The sequence below is a fragment of the Zootoca vivipara genome, chromosome 9 (assembly GCF_963506605.1).
Source record: "Zootoca vivipara chromosome 9, rZooViv1.1, whole genome shotgun sequence".
NCBI classification, from domain to species: Eukaryota; Metazoa; Chordata; class Lepidosauria; order Squamata; family Lacertidae; genus Zootoca; species Zootoca vivipara.
The window spans coordinates 60,194,106-60,219,328 of NC_083284.1; the positions used below are offsets into that span (position 1 = coordinate 60,194,106).

Here is a 25,223-nt window from a genome sequence, read left to right on the forward strand (position 1 = left end):
TTTCATTTAATAATTTATGCAGGGGGTCAGTCAATACTGCTATAAATGTTTTGTAGAATATTGCCGAGATTCCATCTGTCCCTGGGGATTTGCCGGATTTCATTCTTTTAATTGTTCCTTGTATCTCCTCCTTTGTTATTTGTTCATTTAATAATTTCACTCCCCTCTCATCAACTTTTAATATATCTGTGTTTTTAATATATTCATCAATTTTAGTTTGATCTGGCTTTCCTTCCTTGTATAAATTGGCGTAAAATTGTACAAAGTATTTTGCAATTTCTTTTGGGTCTTCTATTATTTTCCCTTTCTTTATTATTTTATCTATCGTCCTTTCTTTTTGTTTTTTCTTTAATTGCCAGGCTAGGTATTTTCCTGCCTTGTTGGAATGCTCAAAACTCTTTTGTTTCAAATATCTTATTTTCCTTTCTATTTCATCATCTAAAATCATAGAGACTTGACTTTGTAATACTTTAATGTTCCTTTTCATATCCTCTTTGTCTTTACTCCTCGTATTCTCTAATTCTCTCTCATTCTTCCTAATTTCTTTCAAAAGATTTTCTAATTTCTTCTCTCTCTCTTTCTTTTTCCAACTATTTTGACTAATGAAGAACCCTCTGAAGACAGCCTTCCCAGCATCCCAAACTGTGTTTAAATTATTTTCTTGATTCAAATTTATCTGAAAAAATTCTCTTATTGTCTCCTCTGCTTTCTTAACTATCCTTTCATCTTCCAATAAAAATTCACTTAGCTTCCACCTTTTAATGCATTTCTCTGCGCCAATTATTTCCATCTCTATTGGGTTGTGGTCCGATATTGTTTTGGGCGAAATTTCTACTTTTTTACATCTTAACATCAAATCCTTAGTCGCCCAGATCATGTCTATTCTACTTTCTGAATCTTGGGGATACGAGTAAAATGTAAATTCTCTTTGGGTGGGGTGTTTACGCCTCCATACATCTTGCAAATCCAGATTGTCTATTAATTGAAAAAAGGATTCTGGGAGACGCCCCTCTTTTTTGTTTTTCCTCTCTTTGTTCACCTTATCCAGTTCGGTGGATATTACCCCATTTAAATCCCCCATAAGAATAATTTTTTGGTCACTATATTCTAACATCACATTCTCCAATCTCTGGTAAAATTTTGACTTATTCTGATTAGGCGCATAAATCCCTACTAAAATTATTTTCTCTAATTTATTTTTGATTTTTAGGATCATAATTCTTCCTTCATTATCTTTATATAGTTGTTCTGGGTTTAATTTGGGGTTAATGTAAAATACTACACCCCTTTTCTTATTTGCGTCTGAGGATATAAATTCCAATCCTAATTTCTTATTCACCAATAATCTGCGGTGTTTCTTTGCTATATGCGTCTCCTGCAGGCATATTATATCTGATTTCATTTTTATCAGCAGGCGCTCCAATCTATTTCTCTTTAATTTGCTATTTAATCCGTTCACGTTCCAAGAGGTAAGTCTTAAATCCATTTTCCGCACTTTCCAATCTTAATCTCCCTGACACCAAATATACTTTATACCAATTACCTTTATTCTTTCTCTACATACAACAAAATCTACAATAAAATTACTTTCTCAGTAAACACATCATCAGAAAAAAGATAATATTCACAAGAAAAGAAACATACAAAAAAGAAATAATCTAAATAAAACAACACGAAATTACCAAAATTACCATAACCAACCACTCATTATCTAAAATCTTCCTTTCTCATATCATTTTGCTCACTCTCCTGACTAGCTTTGGGTTATAGATCAAGTGTAGAACATCTATCCTCTTCCTTCCCTATCGTAATTATTTATTTATTCTTAATCTAATCTTCTTCTTCACTTTCCGATTTTCCTTTCTTCTTCTTTTTCTCCACAACCTCCCCCCCCCCCAACGCACTAGCATATTTTCTCCAGAACTTTTCCACCTGTGATTCTGTCGTATATTTCCTCTTAACCTGCTTGTATGTGAAGGTTATCCCTTCAGGAAACTCCCATTTATAGTAAATGTTATTCCTCTGCAGAGCATCTGCTAATAATTTGTATTTCGACCTTTTCCTCAAAAGTCTTGGTGGAATTTCCCTCATAATGACAATGTCTCTGTCCTCTATCCTCAGCTTTTGTGTTTTTTTGTGCTGCATTATTTTGTCTCTTAATATTCTAGAGTTCAAAAAGACTAGACAGTCATTTGGCCAGTTGCCAGCTTTTGCCTGTTTCGTTCTTAGTCTGAAAGCTCTGTCTACACATATAGACACATCCTCTTCTTGTAACTCCATCCACTTTGCAACTTCCTTAATTATGGTGTCTTCCACATTTTCCTCTGGGTTCTCTTTCAGACCTCTAAACCTCAATGTCAAATCATTTTGTTTAAGTTCATGCATCGCAATTGTATCCCAGGTGGCCTCTTGCATATCCTTTAATTTCTGCATTTCTTCTCTTATTCTTTCTTGGGCCCTTTTCAGTTCTCTCTGCTCCTCTGCATGTTTTTTAGCTGTTTCCTCTTGTTTGCTCATTTTGGTTGACAGGCTCTGGGTGACTTCTTCTATCCCTTTATTTTTCTCTTGCAGCTCCTCATATTGTTTGTTCAGGTCAATTATTGCTTTCGAATTTTCCTCAATTCTTTTCAAGTTTTGTTCAATTTTGTTTCCCATATTATCTAACTTCTCGTTCATAGAGTCCATTTTCTCATTAATCTCTGCTTTCATTCCTAGAATTAATTCCCTTATATCCATTGGTTCGGTATCTGCGTTTGATTGACGCCTTTGTTGACCTGCTACAGCCGGCGTTGCCTGATTTTCAAGCCTTTTCTTCATGTTGATTTTTATATTTTGGGAGTATTGTGCCCAATTAAATTGGATTAGACCTTCCAATTTTCCCACTTCTGAGGTGGAGCTAATTGTCTCTTTTGGGGGTTGGGGGTTGGGCATCTATTTTTAAGCTTGCATAATGAATAGAGGCTGTGCAAAGGGGGAAAGTCTTATTATAAGAGTTGCCACGTTGAGAGGGGTATTAGGGTCTATTGTCTGTTCTATTTTACGCCCTTTAGTTGCACTTTCTTAGTCTTTATATTGATCGCCACCAGGTGTCGCTGTGCCTTTGTTAATGTCTTTGCTTATGGGGCTTCTCTCTCACTCCTTAGCCCTTCACTCTTCTTCCCGTTCTTAGTACTCAGTTGTTTCCGGTTGGCCGTGATTCAGCGCATTGCTGTCGCCATTTTGGGCTTCTGTAATTGCCAGACCTTTCCCCCCTTTTGCCGATTTTCTTTTCTAGTGGTCTACCTCTCTGTCTAGTCTCCTCCTCCCCTTGATCTCTCCCAGCTCTCAAGTTAGTTTAATAAGTTGGTACAATTGCGTTCTGGGGTTTCTCCTCCGGGTTTTGTGTTCTACCCTTCTTCACCGCCAATCCACTTTCCGTCAATGAGAGTCACTTTTTTTAAAAAAAAAAAAAGGGAAAAGATACTTTTCCTTCCTTCCCTCGGGACCGGGAACACCCCCACTCCTTTCTCCCTTACACGACTTACGACTTACTTTTTCCAGCTCGCTCTCCGGTGTTTCCTTGTTGCTTCCTTGGCTGATCGTTAGTCGCTAGTCTCCAGTCGCTCCGCCTCGTCCTTTCCCCAAAACATTTTATGGGTACCTCCAGACCAGGCGTTGGGGGGGGGTCGTCCCTTATTTCTCTGTTCCTTGGATTCCTTTTTTGTTCCTAAGTTTCTTTGTCTCACTCCCCGCGTTTCTCGCTACAATGTTGCAACCTCCGGGAGCTCAGGCAAGCCCTTTTCTTTGTTCCCGTCGCTATTCTCAAGCGTTCCCCGATAGAAGCACAGGCTAAGGTAAGTCTTCCGGGTTGGTCGCGGTCTAGTCAAGACGTGGGTCGAAAAGGTGGGAGCATAATCTCGCTGATTTGGCCCTTTTGTAGGGGGCTTATAGACTCTCTGAGGGCAACGGAGGGTCGGAACCCTCGAAGGAAACTTTCGGGGTACGAAGGGAGGAAAGCGGCGCGGAAAACGGGGCTAGAAAACAGACTAAGAACTGATTGAGTAAACCTGGAGGCCCTCGCGCATTCCGAATCCCCTACCCCCCTATAAATGGCCTCGAGAGAGACTCAACCTAGCGACAGCTACAACATCGAAGACAATAACTAAAGAGCAAGGCTTAGTTCCTTTTTTAGAAAATAAATCTATTATTTTATCTTTTTGACTCAACAAAAAACTTCCATCATTTGTCTTTTGAATTTCCAGACCAAGGTAATTTTTAACTGTACCCAAATCTCTTAATTTAAATTCTTTTCTTAGTTCTGCAAAATTTTTCACTTGTTTATCACTTTTTGTAGCATGAAGCAAATCATCAACATAAGATAGACAAAACTCTAGTTTATCATTCTTTCCTTTGATGTACAAGCAATTATCAGCTAAGCTTCTTTTAAAACCAATATTTTTGAGAACATTGTTAAGATACTCTTTCCAATTTCTAGCTGATTGGTTTGAGTCCATAGATTGCTTTATGTAACCTGTATACTGAGTTTTGTTCACCTGATTCAAAACCTGGTGCTTGATTCATAAAAATTTCTTCATGGAGATCTGCATTGAGGTAAGCTGTTTACACATCAAAATGATTTACTTCAAACCCACATTGTGCTACAGTAGCTAGCAATAAACGTACACTTTCACTCCTTGCAGTAGGAGAAAAAGTTTCATCAAAACCTTCACCTTTCCTTTGCATAAAACCTCATGCTACCAGTTGTGAAGGGACGAGTCTCTTAACACCCAGACAGTAGTTCCCACTGTTCTTTCAGCAAAAGTGGGATGAAAACCTCCAGTTTCATCAAAAGATAGGGCTTGGCTTTAGGTTACCTCAGGGCACTTTATCTAAAGCCCCTCACCACCTTGCCACCAGTGGGGTTTCCCCTCTCATGGATCCCTACTGCTCTGGTTAGCCTTTCGCTCGGGCAACTTCATGGCTTTCTTGGCTTCACTGACCAGCCCTTAGTATGTCAGAAGTACTTTGAACTAGCTTCCTTTCCTGACCCCAGGGAAGCTTGGTTCTCTTCTTAGTCACACAACTGGAGGGAACTGACACACTGCTGGAGTCAATTAGCTTTTAGGCACATTTTTAACTTTATTTATTAACTTGAGAACATGGATTTCACTCGGAGATTTTGTTTTTAAACACAGTCTAGTTCCACCTCCTGGAGAACTGCCTATCATTGGAGGGATAGTTTAACCCTCAATGCACCGGAATCCTCAGCAAGCACTAATCCGCCACACCAGCATTGCTTTGTATGGCTCTTAAAAGTATTTCAATGGGAAGTTTGGGGCTGCATTTGGCTGACGAGATGGTCGATATCTGGTTCCATATTAGTCAGTGCTATTCGTAGCAAGTGATGCAAGTATTCATCTGTTAGTCTGGATCTAGTTGGAGATTTCAGGTGTTTCATTCTTGAAAAATTCTGCTCACAGATATATGTGCTGCCAAAGATGGTTGCAAATCTGAGTGCGTGGTTCCTGAGATTCAGATATGTCTTGGAGAGATGCATAGAAATTTGTGAGGCTGCTTGATCCGAATGCTTCTCTCAGAGTCACAAGTCTGTGGTTCAGCCAATTGGAAAATTGGATCAGCAGTTTCAATGTCCACAGAAAATGGGTTCCGGAAAAGATGTATGTCCATAGCTGCCAAGTACCCCGTATTCCCCAGGAAACCCCTGTTTTTCCTTACCATTTCCCGGCGGTCTCCCGTTTAAGCTCCTCTCCCATAAATCTGTATGCCACAGCAGCAGCTAGGATCAGGGGCGTAGCCAGGATCAAAACTGGGGGGGGGCAAGCCATGGTCGTTCAGGGGCGGGGGCCCAAAGTGGGAACGTGGGCGGGGCTACAGGGCCAGCTGGCCTGATGACATCGTGGCGGCGGCGGCCACCTTGTGCTTCTGGGGCTGGCAGCATTGGCGGCTACCCTGCTTGGCTGGAGAGGACGGGAGGGTCGGGCAGGCGAGAGGGGGTGACAGGGCGGGCGAGGGCGAGGCAAGGCACGGCCGCAGACACGATGGCTCCAAGGCGTTGCTGCATATCAGCATAATATTTCAACCATGTTGTGGGTTCAAGCCCCACCTTAGGAAAAAATTCCTGCATTGCAGGGGGTTGGACTAGATGACCCTTGTGGTCCCTTCCAACTACAATTCTATGATTCTATTGATATATAGCCATAGCATATGCATCATTCTGCTTTCTTGAATTGTCCTACTCCTAGGCATAGCAGCCAACTCCTAGAGGCCTAGGTGCATCTCCCCCCCCCAATTACTGGTAAATACAGTGGTACCTCGGGTTACGAACGCGATCCATTTCGGGTCGCAGTTCGTAACCCGAAAAGTTCGTAACCCGAAAAGGTTTTCGCTATTTTTGCGTTTTGCGCATGCGCAAAGGCATGTGACGCTTCTGCGCACGCGCGCGGGGCAAAAATACTTACGGGTTTGCGAAGTTCGTAACCCGAGGTGTTCGCAACCCGAGGTACGACTGTACTGTATTTTAAAGAGTCACCCCCCCATGTTGATGGGCTTTCTATGTGGGGCTTTTCTGCCCCCCCCCGTATTTTATTAAGGATGGAAGAGGGAAGGAAGGAAGAAATAGAGAGAGGGATAACTCATATTTGTGGGTGCCTCTGGGTGATGCTGTGATGCTGGAACTCTGCAGTAAGAGGACGGGAGGGTCGGGCAGGCGAGAGGGGGTGGCAGGGCGGACGAGGGCGAGGGAAGGCACGGCCGCAGTCACGACAGCTCCGAGGCATTGCTGCATATCAGCATAATATTTCAACCATGTTGTGGGTTCAAGCCCCACCTTGGGAAAAAGATCCTGCATTGCAGGGGATTGGACTAGATGACCCTTGTGGTCCCTTCCGACTACAATTCCATGATTCTATTGATATATTACCATAGCATATGCATCAATCTGCTTTCTTGAATTGTCCTAGGCATAGCAGCCAACTCCTAGAGGCCTAGGTGCCGCCTCCCCCCCCCCAATTACTGATAAATACTGTATTTAAAAGAGTCATCCCCCCCATGTTGATGGGCTTTCTATGTGGGGCTTATCTGCCCCCCCCAGTATTAAGGACGGAAGAGGGAGGGAAGGAAGGAAGAAATAGAGGGATAACTCACATTTGTGGGTGCCTCTGGGTGACGTGACGCTGTGATGCTGGAACTCTGCAGCAAGAGGAAGATACTGGTACATCCAGATCACTGGATGTCTGTGTTAGATCACTGCTAGATCACTGGCACTCCTAAAAAAAGCTCACCCAAAATTTTCCTCCTCCCTAAAAAAGCTGAACTATGACCTGAAGCCCTAAACAAAAATGGGCCTCCCTTCCTCCTAAAAGAAGCTCAACAAGTTTGACCTAAACTCAAAAAAAACAGGACTTTCCTTCCTTAAAAAAACCCAACAGCTTTGACCTGAACCCCCCAAAAGGGGGTAGATCACTCCCAGTTTTTAACTCTGTGAGTAGATCAGAGTCTCTTGGGAGGTGGACACCCCTGATTTACAGTATACAGATGCAGGAGGAGGGGCAGACTGGAACACCTCTGCTTTTTATAAACATCACTGTGTCTATCAAAAGCTACAGCCCCCCCCTTTCTTATTCATTTCCTTTTAGCCTTGCAGAGCCACCTTAGTCAATGCACCCTCATTAAATCGCCAATAGAACTCTTAATGCGATCCCTGAATGCTCATTAACAACTACCACTGAAGAACAATAGGGTGAATTGGTCAGCTATCAAACCTTGCCTGAAGGGATTTTCTGCTCCATTGTCTTAACTGCTTAAGTACCGGTAGCCACTTTGCTTTATTTATTTGATGTGTTTTTGTTACAGCTGTGTTCCCGCCCCCCCCAGCAAGTGGAGAGCTGCTCTCACAAAAGCAAAGCCCTTTCCACTTCAGTTTTTGGAGGGGAAAAGTGCTGGTTATGGTCTGTAAAATACAATATTTTTTTGCTTCGGGGGGGGGAGCTGCCCCCCTGCCTACGCCCATGGCTAGGATTGTATTAGCAAGAAACTGGAAATCCGAAGATCTACCGACCGTGGATGACTGGCAGATGAAGCTGATAGAATACATGGAACTGTCTGAACTGACTGGGAGAATCCGAGAACAGGGAAGCGAGATGGTGGAAGAAGATTGGAAGAAATTTAAAATTTATTTGGAAAAGAATTATAAGATTAAGAATAGATAATAAGGGAAACGGATGTACAAAGAGGCTGATGAAGCACTTAGATGTTGTAAGAAGGGAATAAGTTTAAATGGAGTATAGTTATTAAGATTTCTAGATCCAAATGATATTGGGAATGTGTGGTCAAAAAGGATCAAGAAAAATATTTATAGATAAGTATATTAGAAGAAGAAATGGGTTAAGAAGTAGAGAGTGCTATTATAGATTTAATTAGAAACATGGAAGGGGGGAAGGAGGAAGTCGACAGAGTAAGAAATTTATATGTTGGATAATTGTTAAAGAAACATTTATTCCTTTCTTTTTTTGTTTGTATTTTCTGTTTTTTCTATGTATTTTTTGTGTTTTTTGTAATAAGTCCATTGTTCATTGAAGACCCTGCACTCAGCGTCAACTTTTCTTTTTTTGGACATCATTTCCTAGGGATTGAAAATGGCTATTAGTACAATTAAAATGACTTTTTGCCATGGAAGCTCACAGGCAAAACACAGACCCCATCCAACAGATACAATACAAAGCACATGGAAATAGAATTTGCAAAGCATGCCATGCAGCATCACAGGCAAAACACAGACCCCATCCAGATCCAATATTTAGCAACAGTCCATATTTTAACACGTCTCGCAAAGTTGGTAATTCAGAAGGCAACATGTCTCTTCCACTTCCAATAAGATTGCTCATATGTGTGAATGTTCCCTGTCTTGTTCTCTTTGTAGTCATAGTGAAGCAGTTATCACTGGTTGTAGAAAGCAAAAAATATATCACATACCGTTGTATAATATTAATATTAATAGTACAGATGAGTACAATACATATATAAGAGAACTACAATATCTTGTCCACCCTTTGGAAAGCTTTCACTATGGCCCGGTTTCAAGCATTGCCAGCTGCATACCTGACCGGCAGATTCACAAAAATCCCAGTAGAGCTCCGTTTATGCCCTTGCTTCATTGAAAATTAAAGAGGATCTTGACGAAAGTCCCTCTCACTTTCAGTCTTATAACTCTGACCTCTCAATTATTAAAAGCACTAGCAGGGATTTCTGAGGTAAATCAAACCTCCCACTTATCCCTCTAGCCTTTCTTTAAACCCTCTAGCACTTGTGGGTTTTCAAAAATAAAAGAGAGTCCTCTTCCAGCCTAAACGTGACCAGGTACCTATATATACTTGGGGCTATAAATAAGACTGTTCCTATGTGCGCTCAGATAAGGGTTTCCCTTCACTAGAACCTCCCTTACTGTAAAGCTAGCCTCCTTCCTGAGGTAACTTTATTATCACTCAGAACCTGTCTCCTCCCTTAGCCCCCCCCCTTTCTTGGTGCACTCTCAGCCACAAACTAACCTTCCTCCTCTAAAAGGCAGTTTTGACAGTTTAAAAGAGTTCCCCACCACCTGGGTTCCTGGGTACCTTAGCTGGAAAATGAAATAGACGATTACTAATGTGACACTTTAAAGATGGATATTTATTGGCTTGAATCTTAATGGTTGCTTTCTGGTAACATTGGTACAAACTTAACTTCACAGGTAATGTTCTTGGTAATCAAATAACAGAATACCTATCCACTACTTCATCTACTCTAAATTCTACCTTCTCCACAACCACCCAAGCTCCCACACAAAAAACCCCCAACCGCCAACTGACATAACTGTTCCCCTTTCCATTTAAACCTCATGCAGGCCACGCCTCCCATGGAATGTTGCTGTCAGTTAACCAGGAGTCTGGGTTAACCCTTCAATAGGTCGGTTGCGAAACAATAACATAACATAACAGTTTCAAATCCGCCACACCCTTGCTTCATTGAAAATTAAAGAGGATCTTATACATTACCTCCTCTATTGTCCCATTTACTCAGGCTTTAGAGATGCGATGCTGCAAATTACACCCAACTCTAATCAATCCTGAAGATAGAATAGAATCTTTGTTAGTTGATGCTAACCCACGGATTACCCACGTGGTTAGTGGTCTTTGTGATGAAGGCCATGAAAGCCAGGGGAAGATTTCTGGATGAAAAAGTAAAGACCCCTTCCATCGTCTGTTTAACACGCTGTCTTTTTTCCTTTTCTTCCTGTTTTGTGGGATGAAGGTTTTGTTGGGATAGTATGCAATGAATTTTAATATTTTTAATTGCTGTCGTGTTGATATTTGTGTAACACCCCTCAAATCAGGATTTTAAAAGATGAAAAATTCAACACGCCCTACGTTTCGTCCTCCCTTCGCCTTGTGTCCTATGCGCAGCTCGACATGCAGATAAACCTCCCTGTTCTCCATTAAGCAGACTATTTAGAAATCTTGACTTTATTGAAGGAACAAGGATGAGGTAAAACTAGAAGGCAATAGAAATACATACAATAAGTATACCTGACAAACAACAATCCAAACATCATTACGTTACTACATGTTAACTGCAGGCAAGAGCTTACCAATGATGCAATCACAACAGGCAGAAACTCCAAACATGTAGCAGAGAAAATCTATAATCTCTTTATATGTGCTGAAGGCACGACAGCAAAGGCAGATGCAGCAGCCAGAAAGCCATTTCTGTAGGTTGCAGGACCTCTAGACACCTCAGAGCACTCCTAGTGTTTTTTTTTTGAGGGGGGGGTGCCTTGCCTCAGCACTTGCCCCTTCCTTCTGCAGAGCTCAAGTCCGTCTGAGCGATCAGGCTTGCCCTCTGTTCGCCATTACGCGGCTATCCAGAAGTGAGAGTCTCAGGCAGGAGTTGATCAAACAAACAGGAAAGGTTGTATTAACTAAGGAAGTTTATGACAAAAAGTGGGTTGGGAAACGTTCCTTCAGGTAGAATTCAATTTAGTTACTTAAGCTATAAGGTGTCTCAGGCTTAAACACAATATTATAGGCACAACTCTTCTTAAACTTCAGTTACTAAACATCAGTTGGTACACTTCAGGTAGATAAATATTCAGGTTTCCAGAAGAGATGGTAAAATGTTCAAATCAGTGTCTGTAACGGGGGGGATTTAACGTCCACTGACAGTGTGGGAATGTGGGCCTTAGTTGTATACTAAATATGTGCCCCAATCTGCCTGCTGCATATGGGGTGCACAGTGGTGAATCGATGTTTCTGGGTAGCTGGTTAGCAGGGTGTGGTTGTGTTGCTCCCCCAATTCCAGTGGTGGTGGGTGCTGCTGGGCAGGAGAAGGCACACATGGGTGACCACCATTGGGGGCAGAAGCTTCGGTGTTTGGTCGCCATTCCTTGTTCCTGCCCTCTCCAGGTAGCATCAGTCAAGCCTTCTGGGAAAACAAAAAGGGTATAGACTGGCCTCTTCGGGGAGGATATCTTATAAATGGGGAATTGTCACTGAAAGGGGCAGGATTAACAGATTAAGTGACCCAATGAGAAACTTGGAGAATGTTGAATTTCCTGCAATTCCTACATACTTAAAAAAGTGTCTTCTAGAATAACATACACAGGGATTTTAAAAGAGTTTTCTAAATACATGTAATGTTTGTAGGTATATGCATCATAATCCCCCCCCCAAGAACCATGGTTTAGGGTGCCAAATTACAAAAGTATATTTAAAAATAAGCTTTGGCAGCTATGGATGAAGGCAATTGCCTTCTTGGCTACAGTGAATTGCTAATTTAGATTTATAGGGTTGCCTATAAAATTCCTGACACCCTTTGAGCTTTTCCTGCTTTTTAGAAACCTACCCATGCCATTTTTACACCCCCAAACCAGGACATGTCAGGAATTGTTCTGATGTATGGCAAGCCTAGATTTGCGCCCATGCTGACTGGGATGACCTCCAGCACAAACTCTGGCTTTTTTCTTCTTCATGCATTTGAACAGTAGTTCTGAAATAAGCCAGGCTCCAGATTGCAAGCAGGAGGAAACTACTCAAAAGGCTTTTTAAAAAAAGGGAAATTCCCTGGGAAAGCAAGCAGGCTTTCTGCACAGATGGATAGGCAGGTCACAAAATGTTCTCTCAAAATCCCGAAAGATATTTCCTATGCTCAGTGACTCCCACAGTGTGAACTCATTTCTCTACATAACACCTACATCTACACTCATCTTTTATTCCATGTGGTTTTCATTTCTTAAATTCGTGCCAGATTTTTTTTTTATGTCTCACAAGTTAGGCTGAGAGTATCTCAGTTGAAGAGGATTAAAAAAACCCACCCACAACCCACTAACTATTCTGGGTACAAAAAAGAAATAACTTGCTGAATTGTAACCATGGTGACCCACAGTAAATTGAAGTGTCTGACTTTAGTGTCTGTGATTCAACCTAGAAAAAAGTTGTGGATAGATTAAATGCAAGGAGGGGAGCAGCGTCTTTCACTTGTTTACTTCACCCTAGACAGCAATAGTACTTCTGGAAATAGCTTAAGGACAACTGCAGGTATTGCATGGTCTTCAGTTTAAATCCAATGTAAAATTCTCATTTCTGGTCCAATCTAGATAGGGAAAACTCTCTTTCCCTCATTTTACCTCACTGAAGTACATACTACTAATTCCTAATGTTGCATTGGGTCCTGCGAGAATCTGTTCTCGTTCTTGTTAGTGCTCAGATTCATTGCCCATCCTTTACCATAATGACTAGGTACAATAAATACAATATTAAAATAACAGCTTACAGCCAGGAGAATATATTTGTTCTATAGAGGGGGTGCCTAAATACTGTTTCAAAGGTCAAGTACCACCCCCCACACTCTGCAAGACTCCCGGGGGATTGCGTCCCAAGCACTCGGAGTCTTCGCAGAGAATTGAAACAGCAGAGGAAATACGGTTTATTCACCTGTACACATTCAGTCTGCATGGAGGGAGTCCAGATCTTACAGCATGGTCATTTCAAGAGGGGCTTGTCCCCCACAGCAATGCAGCCAAGGAGTTCAAGGCTTCTCTCCCAGCCAGCCTGCCCAAGATGGATCCCAGAACCGGCACCATCTCACACTGAACACGCACACGGTGTGCAGCCGTGTTTAGTGCTCCAAAAACAAATCCCTGTATTGCAATGAGAACCAATCACAGAAATATAGACACGACATGTAGGCTAAATGTTAAAGCATGTACAATAGAATAATGATATTCAAAAGGTAGAAATAGTTCGATTAGAGTTCATATATACAATGTAACAGACTAGTGGCGCAGAACGTCAAGCCATGTGTTCAAGATAGGCGTCAAAGGTCAGTCTCACAATGGTTATTCAAAGGTTTCAACAGAAGACGTCTCAAAAGTCTAAAAAGTAAAGTTTTCTCAATAGTTTTTCAAAAGTTTCAACGGGAGACACCCCAAAAATATCAAGGACAGTGTTTCCGGAATGACACTACTGTTTTGTGATAGTCTTCATCAGCTGAAAATACAATACAAAGCATACAACCAATGAACGATAACAGAATTGAGCTACCCGTATACACATTGTATAATAAAACAGAATATACAAAAGAAAGTGTATAAAGGTACGTACCCAGTATATTTTTTTTAAAAAAAAATGTAAGTAAGATTCATGCTACGGATCAGTGTTTACTAGTAGTGTAGCTGTTGATACTTGCAACTAAATTGTATAGGATATATCAAGTAAGCCACAGGTGTTTCTAATGACGATATGCTTAAAGACAGTATATATAGTAAATACAGCATATGAATACAAAGTAGATCCATAAGAAGCAGTTACACAGGACAAATATATAACAATGCATACAGCAATATTTAAACAAAGCAATTAAAATCAAGTTCAGAATTTAGCCCCCCGCCCCATAAATAGATTTAAACAGAAAAATGAAACATGTTTCTTTTTGACGTAAACGCCATTCAAAATCTTGCCTAATACCAAATTTATTTTGATTTACCCATAATACTGTAAGTAATAAATCTGTGTCCAAATATTTGTGGGCTAAGAAATGTTCAACCAAAGGTGCCTCCTTAATGGCATTTCGTATACGGGAACGATGCTCCCCAATGCAAATCCCGACTGCTTGTTTGGTGGAACCTATATATAATAAATTACATGGACATCGGATAAGATAAAGCACATTTTTAGTTTGACATGTGCTGAATTGTCGTAGGACAAATCTAAAATTAGACTTATCATCATAAATCTCTCTGATCTGTAGTGAAAACGGGCAGGATGAACATCTGCTACACTTGTAATGGCCAGTGGGGCCAATGGTGTTGATAGATCAAGTGAGAGTCATGTCATGTCCTTAATAGACTTGGTCCTCCTCAGGCCAATTAAGGGGAATTCATCACAACCAGGCACATTCCATAGTATGTGCCAATGCTTACGTATGATTCTGATAATTCTGAGTAAGCCGTATATTCTAAAGATCCTGTGACTGGTGTTGGATGGAGATGTTGTATTTGGAGTGAGACGTGTTGCATGGTCCCTGATCAAGGATCTTTGTTTGGATAAAAGGCCCTCGAAGACTGAAATTGGAGTTTCCCTTTCCCCCCCACCCCTCGGCGTAAGACAAAACTAGACTGAATGGTCCACAGGACACATTTATCAAAGGCTTTGTGACCAGTGGAACAATCTACAAAACATCTCGCTCCCTTTTCCCAGATAGGGAATGAAGGATGGGAAGGGTTTGTCCCCAGCTGACTTTGGGGAGGTGACGAGGGTGAAACGCCTTGGATTTGTCTATTAGCAATCACTTTGCTGGGGGTTCAGGAGTCCGCTCCCCGCAAAACAAAACAAAAAACTACCCTGGAAGGGGCCTGCCCCCGCCCCCCATTGCGACACCCCTGAATTGAATCTGTTAATTTGGCCAGATCTATATAACTTTATAATTTCTCTTGTGACTCCTTGATTTTTGGAACCTCTTGCTGCTTCCAACGTGTAGCAATTAGTATCCTGGCCATGACTACTGCATAGAGAAACAACTATCTTGTTTACTTATTCCGTCTGTTATCCCCAATAAATAGGATTCCGGATTTTTCTTTGTTTTATTTCAGAATTTTAAAAATTTCCTCAAAGACTTGATTCCAAAAAATTCTAGTTTCACCACACTGCCACCATATATGCATGAAAGTCCCCACCTCTTTCCGGCATCTCCAACAAAGGTTATCTTTTGTTTTATACATTGAACATTCTAATCATATTTTCTCTTAGCCCCTCCGCAGCCGTGAATTTCCAAGAATCTTTCCATAACTTCTCCCATTGCCTTGATTGTATTGGTTTCCCTAAGTCTATTGCCCATTTTGTCATTGTTTCAATTTACTAGATCAGATTCAAGTCTAGAAGTCTCTGTGGCAAAACCGTTTTGTATGTCTGATTTAAATGTTTCGTATAATTGGTGGTATTGAAACCAGTCCATTACATACTCCCTTATTTCCTCACATCACACAACAATTTAAGTTTAAAGTTTTTGATATTAATTTGGCCACAACTTTATTTAAAATACATCCAATTGTGAGTGGTAGCTTAGGCATTGGTTCCATCCATCTGTCCCCCGCCCTGGGACAGATCTGACATCCCTAGCCATATAGGGAAGTCAGTAGGTAAACACCCCCTGAGAGAGGATGGAGCTGGGTGCCAGGCCCTTCACCTCTCCCCAAATGTTCCCCGAGGCCCTAGCCCCTTGCAGGGGTACGGACAAAAGCATGTCGAGCCTTAGGATTCATTTAACGGAATACCTCTATAAGCAGCAGCAATTTTCAGGGGTAGGCAGAGCCTTTCCTTACTCCTCCACCAACCAATTTTAACCAATGCCTAACCGCCAATTGAGCTCCTTAGCTCGCCACCAACCACTCACCATCCCAGCCATTCCTTTAAACCCAAAGCAATGGCCTTCAACCATGTGTCACTCCCTAGCGATGACAGATGCACCCTGTTGTGACGTGGGGTTTGTGATTTCAGCTTTTTTGACAAAACATGCTGGAGACAGTTCTCTAGTAACAGCTCTTTATTAAAGTGAACAAGACTGAAGACTGAGGAGAGGAAAGCTACATTTATAGGGACAGGGGACTAGCTAAGAAGGGATACATTTTGGAGGGAACAATATCAAGCAATCACAGTGCTGCCTTTTGGAGGAAACCAATAAGACAGAGGATCCAAATACAGCAGCTTAAATGAACCAATAGTAGCTGTACCCTCTGGAACCAAAAGGCAGTTACTTTATCCTAATGCAAATACAGACAATAATAATACAGATATAAAATCCTTTGACTCAATACACAACACCCCTCCCCCCCTAGTGAGCACAGCAGACGTAATCCCTCAGGTACTGTGGGGTCCTACAACTTCTACCTGATCTCCTGACAACAGGTGTTGCAGGTTCTGGATTGGGTGTTACCTGTGGTGGAGGGGCTGCTATAGGGGTTTCATCAGGAACAGATGGAGTCCCAGACATCTCAGGGTCCCCGACCTGTACCTCGTCATCATGAGGACTAGCAGACCCTGGTTCATTTGCTGAAGCCCCTGGTGACTGTACCTCTGGACCATTTTCACTCTGGTCTTGCAGCTGTGCGTCATTAGCCAGGGATGAATTATCTGACTCCTCCCTGCTGAGCGCCCGGCGCCTCAGCTGATCTATATGTCTCTTCCAAACTTGCCCATTTTCCAAGGTCACATAATAGGACACAGGTCCACTAGCCCGGGTGATCACACCGGCCACCCACCGCGGACCTCGTGAATAGTTCCTCACCCAGACCAGATCTTCAGGGGCGAGATACCTTGTTGTGTCAGTCTCAGCCTGGGGGGTTGCTCTTGAATTACGGTTTGGCATTTTATCTGGGTGGACATAATCCAGCACCGTTACCAGTCTTCTACCTAAGAGCAGCTCGGCTGGCGACTTGCCCGTCGCAGTACATGGCGTCGCATGCTGCAAAAATAACATTCGCGCAATGCGAGCCGACCAGTTACCCTCCATTAAGCGCGCAATGGATTCTTTGGCTGTTCTTACCATGCGCTCAGCCTGCCCATTGGAGGATGGGTGAAAGGGCGCGGATGTGACCCCTCTTATAAAGTTATCAGCCAAGAATGCCCTGAATTCTTGGGATACAAAAGCTGCCCCATTATCTGATACAATGGTCTCAGGTAACCCGTGGGTAGCAAACAGCTGCCTCAACACCTTGATTACGGCAGCTGATGCCATGCTAGGGACCATCGCCACTTCTAACCATTTGGAATATGCATCAACGATAACCAAAAAGACCTTCCCTTGGAATGGCCCAGCAAAATCTATGTGCAGCCGGCTCCAGGGAGTCCTGGACTGCTCCCACCAGTGGACTGGTGCTCTGGCCACTTCTGGCCGCACCTCTTGGCATGCCTTGCATGTTCGTACCCATTGTTCTATGTTCTGGTCCATTCCAGGCCACCACACATAACATCGGGCTAGCGACTTCATCCTGACCATTCCCGGGTGTCCCATGTGAAGCGTCTCAAGAACCCTGTTTCTCAGTGGTGCTGGGATTATCACCCTATCTCCCCATAGGAGACAACCCTTATGCATGGACAATTCGTGCTGCCTTGTCGCATAAGGCCTGAATTTTTCTTCATGCGGACCACCTGGCCACCCCCTCCCCACCCAAGTGAGCACACGGGAGAGAACAGCATCTTTCCTAGTTTTCTCAGCTATATCCGTAGCTGTTACAGGAGCCCCCGGAAGTGTTTCTAGCATCATAATGTGCTCCGCCGGAGCAGGATCCTCATTGCTCCCGCCAGGAAGGGGCAATCGACTCAGCGCATCAGCATGGCACAACTGTTTCCCCGGCACATGGGTCAAGGTGTACTGGAACCCATTCAGGAATATTGACCAACGCAACATTCTGGGGGAGAGAATTTGTGGCGTTTGTTTGTTTGGGTTGAACAACCCTAACAGTGGTTTGTGGTCCGTTTCAATGGAGAAATGGCGACCGTACAAATAATCATAGAACCTTTTGATTCCGGACACAATAGCCAGTGCCTCTTTATCAATTTGAGCATAGTTGCGCTCTGTGGGCGACAACGTACGGGAATAGAAAGAGATGGGCTTTTCCGACCCATCCGGTTCCCTATGACTCAGCACAGCCCCCAGACCGTATTGAGAGGCATCACATGCCAGGACCAGCGGCTTTGACTCATCATAATGAGCAAGGACGCTCCTGCTACTCAGCATTCCTCGCAAGGAGTCAAAAGCCTTCTGCTGCTCCCGCCCCCATCGCCACACATTCTTTTTCTGCAATAGTCTATGTAATGGTTCAGCTACCGAAGCTTTCTGGGGTAAGAACGAATGATAAAAGTTAATAAGTCCCAGGAATGACTGCAACTCCGTCTTGTTCTGTGGTCGTGGTGCCTCGATGATGGCCTTAATCTTAGCATCTGTGGGGTGGATGCCTGATGCATCAATTTTAAACCCCAAGAAATCCACAGTTGGCACCCCAAAACTGCATTTTTCTTTTTTCAGTTGCAACCCCACCTCCTTGAACTTGAGCAACACTGCACGGACACGCGCAACCAGTTCCTGTGGGTCTTTTCCAGCAATCAAAACATCATCAAAAAATGGCAAGACCCCCGGCAGACCTCTTAACAGGCGTTCCATGAGCCCTTGAAAAATCCCTGGGGCCACACAAACTCCGAACTGTAATCTGTTAACTCTGAACGCCCCTTTATGTGTGACAATAGTCTGTGCTTCCGCTGATTGTGGGGTTACTGGCAGCTGTTGGTAAGCTTGTGCCAGGTCAATTTTGGCGAACACCTTGCCCCCAGCCAGTTTAGCCAACAGATGTGATACGACTGGAATGGGGTATGAGTTTCCCCTGAGTGCCTTATTGATAGTACATTTGTAATCTGCACATATCCTGACTTCCCCATTTGCTTTAAGGGGTGTGACGATTGGAGTCTCCCACTTAGCAGAGTCCACGGGTGAGAGAACTCCCTGCTTGACCAATTTATCCAGCTCTGCCTCGATCTTGGGTTGCAGTGCAAATGGCACTCGCCTTGGTTTGAGTCGGATTGGAGCCACCCCGGGGTCCAACTCGAAGTCAACTGGGGGCCCTTTATAACAACCCAGTTTTCCATTAAAGAGACCAGCAAATTCCTTGCATAATACCTCACTCATCTCAGGGCAGGTTTGGATTGAATTAAGCCCTGAGATACTCAGTCCCAGGGCAGGGAACCAGTCAGTGCCCAGGAGACTGGGGCGACTGCCCTTCGCAATCACCAGTTTGAGTACAGCCTGTTTGTCCCGGAACTGTACTCTCACGGCACACATTCCCATAACATGGATGCGGCCTGCTGAGTACGACTGCAAGGTTGCCGGAAAGGGCTCCAGAGGGGGCAACTTACCCCTGGGGAAGAATGTCTTCGCAGTCTGGTCCGACACGATGGTGAATGCGGATCCGGAGTCCACCTCCATGTCGCACTGCTGACCCTCAATCTTCACCTTGACGTGTGCCTTGCCTTGCGCTGGAAACTGCACGGCCCTCCCGTTGATCTCCGTTACGTAGTGGCAGTCCTTTAGAAAACGAGTTGCTGTGGGCGGTCTGCGATGCTCCAGTCTAGGTGCTCCTGTCGCTCCCGACGCCGCCGATCTACAGACCCTGGCGATGTGACCCGTCTTTCCGCACGTCTGGCAGATAGCATCCCTGAAACGACAACTCTTCCTTTCATGGTTTCCGCCACAACCTGGGCAACTGCCTCGGCGATCTCTGTGCACTGTGCAGGCCTGACGCACCGACTCGACCCCACGGACTGGGCTCTGGCTCGGAGTAGCCTCTAGCTCGTCCATGGCATGCGCAACTTCTATCTGTGGCTTAGTGGCCTTGCGACTGGCATCAAGCTCCTCTCTTTCATAATTCTCCGTGGCGGTGGCCTCTTTCAAGGCTGAAGCAAGGGTAACCTCTTCTTTAGCCACGATGCGTCTTCTGGCTTTCTTGCTGCTCAGACCACCAATAAACCGATCCAGGAGAGTCTCTTCCAGATTTTGGAAGCCGCAGTGCTGAGCGAGCTTCCGGAGTTCAGCCAGAAATGTGGATACAGACTCCCCAGCATGCTGCTGCCTCTTATGGAACTCCATCCGCCGGGCCATCTTGGTCTCAGTAGGCGCCAAGTGGCTTGTTAGGCAGGCAAGAATATCTTTGAGAGATGTCTCACTCAGCTTCGCTGGAGCAAGTAATGCCTTGGCCAGCTTGAAGGTCTCGAGCCCACAGTAGCTCAGGAATGTGGCCCTTCTTTTGCTGGCATCGGTGATCCCTTGAGCCACTGCAAAGAACTCGAAGCGTTCGACGTAGTCTTCCCAGGTGTGGGGCTCTGATGGCTGGAAGGGCTCCAATACCCTTGGACTCTCCATTGTCCTAGCGGGCAGGGTCGTCTACTCAGCTGGCCAGTGAGTCTTGTTCTCAGCTGCAATCCGGACTCTGAGGCAGGGTTGTGTTTAACCGCTCCTCAGCATTCCGGATCCCACCTTCGTCGCCAGTTGTTGTGACGTGGGGTTTGTGATTTCAGCTTTTTTGACAAAACATGCTGGAGACAGTTCTCTAGTAACAGCTCTTTATTAAAGTGAACAAGACTGAAGACTGAGGAGAGGAAAGCTACATTTATAGGGACAGGGGACTAGCTAGGAAGGGATACATTTTGGAGGGAACAATATCAAGCAATCACAGTGCTGCCTTTTGGAGGAAACCAATAAGACAGAGGATCCAAATACAGCAGCTTAAATGAACCAATAGTAGCTGTACCCTCTGGAACCAAAAGGCAGTTACTTTATCCCAGGGGTCCCCAAACTTTTTCAGCCGGGGGCCGGTCCACCGCCCTCAGACCCTTCGCTGGGCCGGACTATATTTTTGGGGGGTGGGGGGGAGCCGAAATCCTATGCACATTGAACATATTGCATTTGGTGCACAAAAAAACAGGAAAACAATACAATATTTAAATTTAAAATAATGATTTTAATCAACACAAAATAATATTTTAAATAAAACAACACCATACAATATTTAAATTAAAGAATGATTGTAATCAACAAAAACTTCAATGGGAAAAATGGGCCTGCTTTTGGCTGATGAGATGGTCTATATCTGGTTCCATATTGGTCACTGCTAGTCTTAGCAAGTGATGTAAGTGTTCATCTGTCAGTCTTGATCTCGTGGGAGATTTCAGATGTTTCATCCTAGAGAAAGTTTGCTCGCAGACATATGTGCTGCCAAAGACCGTTGCAAATCTGAGTGCATGGTTTCTGATGTTTGGATATGTCTCTGAGGGGAGAGATGCGTAGAAATCTGCAAGGCTGCTTGTCTTGAATGCGTCTTTCAAAGCATCACAAGTTTGCAGTTCAATCAATTCCATTTGGTGAATGGGATCTGCAGTGTCAATGTCCACACAAAAAGGGTTTCGGAAAAGATGTATGTCCTTTTCATGGATGTGAAGCTCCTTAAATCTTGTTTGGAACTCCTTTTGCAGACTCTCCACTAAATCCACACATGCTTCTTTTGGGAATGGAACTGTTGGATTTCCCAATGACCGGTTTTGAGTTGTGGGGAGATGAAAAAAGTTTTTCTCCTTCACATGTCTAACAATTAAGTCTAATTTCCCTTGGAACGCTTTCACATGTGCAAACATTTCACCAATGAGCTTCCCCTTTCCTTGCAATTGAATATTGAAACTGTTCAGTAGCTCGGTTATGTCAGTCAGAAAGGCAAGCAGCCATTTCCATTCGTCATCTTGGAGCTCTGGCACTTCTCTGTCTTTCATCAGCATAAAATCATAAACTTGAGGAAGTAATTCGTAGAAACGTTTTAAAACTCTTCCTCGACTCAGCCAACGGACCTCTGTGTGGTATGGTAGATCTTCATGCTCAACATTTAACTCTGACAGAAATTCTTGAAACTGCCTGTGGTTAAGTGCATGAGCTCTAATGAAGTTCACACAGGACACCACAGTTTTCATGACTGCGTCCAACTTCAGCGATCTTTTGCAACACAGCACTTGTTGGTGGATAAGGCAGTGTATTGCTATTGGATGTGGCTGATTGTGTCTGTCCATCTCTTGGTTGATGCGTGCAACCACTCCTCTTGTACGCCCCACCATGCTAGGAGCACCATCTGTTGTGATACTGGCAAGTTTAGCCCAGTCCAACTTCAAATCATGGATAGTTTGCTGAACTTTTGCAAAGATATCCTCTCCAGTCGTTGTTCCCTTGATGCTTTGCAGTGCAGCAAGCTCTTCTGTGAATTCAAACTTTTCATTTGTTCCACGGATGAAAATTAGGAGTTGCGCAGAATCACGGATATCTGTGCTTTCGTCCAGTGCCAGCGAGAAGTAACGAAGCTTTTCTGAGGAATTTTGCAAAAGTTCATGCAAATTTCCCCCCATTTCTTCAATCCTACGAGTCACTGTGCTTCCAGAAAGACTCAATGTGGAAAACAATTCAGTCTTCTCCGGACACATCTCTTTGGAGGCTGTAAGAATACATTCTTTAACAAATTCTCCCTCTACAAAGGGTTTTCCATTGCGGGCTATAAGCCTGGAAATCTGAAAACTTGCTCGCAAAGACGAAATGTTCTCCTGCTTCCGCTTCACAAACACATTTTGTTGAGCTGTCAAGGCAGTTTTCAGTCTTGCTATTTCATCTTTTCTTAATTGTCCTGTCAAAGAAGAATATCTATCCTTGTGGTGAGTATTGTAGTGTCGTTGGATATTGAATTGCTTGAAGACAGACACCGTGTCGTGGCAAATAAGACAAACGCCTCTTTCTTTGTATTGGGTGAAAAAGTAGTCGTATGTCCACTGTTCGTTGAAAACTCTGCACTCGGAGTCCACTTTTCTTTTACGTGACATGATTTCCTATGGATGGAAAATTGGTGTCAGTAAAATACCAATAAACTTAGAAGAGCAAGAAAAATGATAATGGCAACAACTGATTATTTGCCATTGCCCTAACTATTTTATAACCATTCAGGGCTGTCTTAAGAGAAAGCAAAGCAGCGAATAAAATAAAATATATGTGTATTCTAGGCCCGTCTCTGAAAACTAACTATGCATTGCTAAACTAACACATTATTTCCACTCTGTACTGAGTTAATCCCTGTGCATGAAAATGTGCATAAAAATGTGCACTGGATATGGCCAAGGGCCATTCCACTGTGCTTGCCTACCTGGTGCCTTGGCGTTTCTCTCTGGGTGGGCAGCAGAGAGAGAGAGAGTCTCCTCTTTTTAAAAGGTGGAAGGACTGATGGGACGAAGAAGCTGGGGGCGAGGCCTGTGGGAAAGAGAGAAAACAGCTAAGCAGGAAAGAAAGGGGAACATTAGTCAATTCTGAAGATCTCAGATTTCAAGGCTGCAACTTTAAGTTCATTTCTCAATAAGAAATTTCTTCTCAATTCAGGGGGACATACTTATGAAAAAATATACATTTAGCAAAGCAGAAAGTGGTTTGTACAAGAGAGAACAGCTCTACAGGGCTTGGCCCTTCTAGAACCAAACAAGTGACTTTTAACATGAAGAAACCGAGAAAATACACAAAGCATCTTTTGGCAGATGCGCCTACCCGTACCCAAAAGCTTCGCACTGCCGGAATCTCAGAAGAAGGAACTCCTGTTCCAAACCTGGGCTGGAACTCCCAAAGGAAGCCTGGAAACAGGCAATGGGAGAAAACTGGTTAGAGATGAGCAGTACAAAAAAAGCAAGGTGGAAAGAAAAAAAGGACAATAAAAAGGGGTGGGTGGTTTTCTTGTTAATGGAACACATTTCAAGTTTCTCGCACACACTCCCCCCCCATAACTTCCCAACCTTGCCTTCCCTTTTTGTCTCTCAGCATCCCTCCCTCCCTCTTTCCCCACCCACCATGGCCAGGGCGCAACTACGGAGCCTCCGAGTCTATCCCTCCCTCCCCCGCCTGGCCCGCCGTCGCTCACCCGCCCAGCCCCTCCAGTGCCAGCCAGACCCCCTCCATCCTGGCCTTGGCCCTCCTTGGGAGCCCCGCAGACCAAGGAAGGGCTTGGCCCAAGCGCCCTCCACCTCCGCTCCTGGCCGCGGGACTGTGGGTAGAGACCAGCCGGGCAGCTCCGCACACGGCCATTGGAAGACGGACGGCAGCTAGTCACGACCCCCTCACACAGGCTGCGCTCCACCAGGGCAGGCAGCTCAAGCAGCCGTCCGGCGGCCCCCGAGTCCCCCCCCCTCGAGAAGGCGCCCGCCTAAAGCGCGGGAAAAGTCCCGTCCCTCCTTCCCAGGGGGCCGAAGGGAGAGCCCCACCAGACCCCAGCACCCCTAGCCGCTTTTCCGCTCACCTCCGCCCGCCATATTTGCAGCTCTCGGGCCGAGAGCCGCAAGAAAGAGAGCGGCGTTGGAGGGGGAGGCGGCGGCGGCCATTAGGGCGGCGGCGGCGGTGGCTGCAGCGGGCATGCGGCCCAGAAAGAGAGCGTCGGCGGAGGCGGCGGCGGCCATTAGGGCGGCGGCCATTAGGGCAGCCGCGGCGGTGGTTGCAGCGGGCAGGCAGCCCAGAAAGAGAGCGGCGGTGGAGGAGGAGGAGGCGGCGGCGGCCATTAGGGCGGCCGCGGCGGTGGCTGCAGCGGGCATGCGGCCCAGAAAGAGAGCGGCGTTGGAGGGGGAGGCGGCGGCGGCGGCCATTAGGGCGGCCGCGGCGGTGGTTGCAGCGGGCAGGCAGCCCAGAAAGAGAGCGGCGGTGGAGGAGGAGGAGGAGGCCATTAGGGCGGCCGCGGCAGTGGCTGCAGCGGGCAGGCGGCCCTCCTCAAGTGTTGGGTCGGGCCAGCCCGGCTCCGGCGGCGGGAGCGGCAGCGCGGCTAAGCAGCCGCGCAGGGAGTCGCAAGAGGAGCGCGGCGGCGGGCAGCCTGGCTCCGCGTCCCTAAGGAAGGAATTGGCTGCAGCGATGGGGCCGGGGCTGCGGCTAACGGCAGCCCGGCCGGGACTGGGGCTGGAGCCGGCAGCAGTTGGCAGCTGCCTGGGCTCATCGGACAATACAGGCAGGCAGGAGGAGGGACGCCACTGGGATGCCTGCGCCTCTGAGGCAGCGGAGGCGGAGGCGAGAGCGGCACAAGGCAAGACAACCCAAAATAAAAGTATTTAAAACACACACACACACACACACACACACACACACGAAACACGTACCCGTGTCTTGAA

General features: G+C 45.0%; 1 protein-coding gene across 3 annotated transcripts; it reads right to left on the reverse strand.

Annotated features, from left to right (window-relative positions):
* Window positions 1–20,663: 20,663 nt before the first annotated feature.
* LOC118081268 (general transcription factor II-I repeat domain-containing protein 2-like) lies at window positions 20,664–23,851 on the reverse strand. 3 transcript variants are annotated; one of them, XM_060278871.1, is made up of 3 exons: window positions 23,635–23,851; window positions 23,237–23,340; window positions 20,664–22,925 (listed from the first exon to the last, which is right to left on the reverse strand). In XM_060278871.1, the coding sequence occupies exon 3, from the start codon at window positions 22,917–22,919 to the stop codon at window positions 21,114–21,116; it is 1,806 nt and encodes a 601-aa protein (XP_060134854.1). In that variant the 5' UTR covers window positions 22,920–22,925; window positions 23,237–23,340; window positions 23,635–23,851; the 3' UTR covers window positions 20,664–21,113. The 3 variants fall into 3 exon arrangements, with proteins under 3 accessions (XP_060134854.1, XP_060134855.1, XP_060134853.1); XM_060278872.1 differs by having other exon boundaries at window positions 23,629–23,851; XM_060278870.1 differs by having other exon boundaries at window positions 23,237–23,851.
* Between the last annotated feature and the right edge of the window lie 1,372 nt (window positions 23,852–25,223).

Coding starts and splice junctions, on each gene's coding strand:
- LOC118081268 (XM_060278871.1), bottom strand. CDS start 22,919: ATGTCACGTAAAAGAAAAGTGGACTCCGAGTGCAGAGTTTTCAACGAA.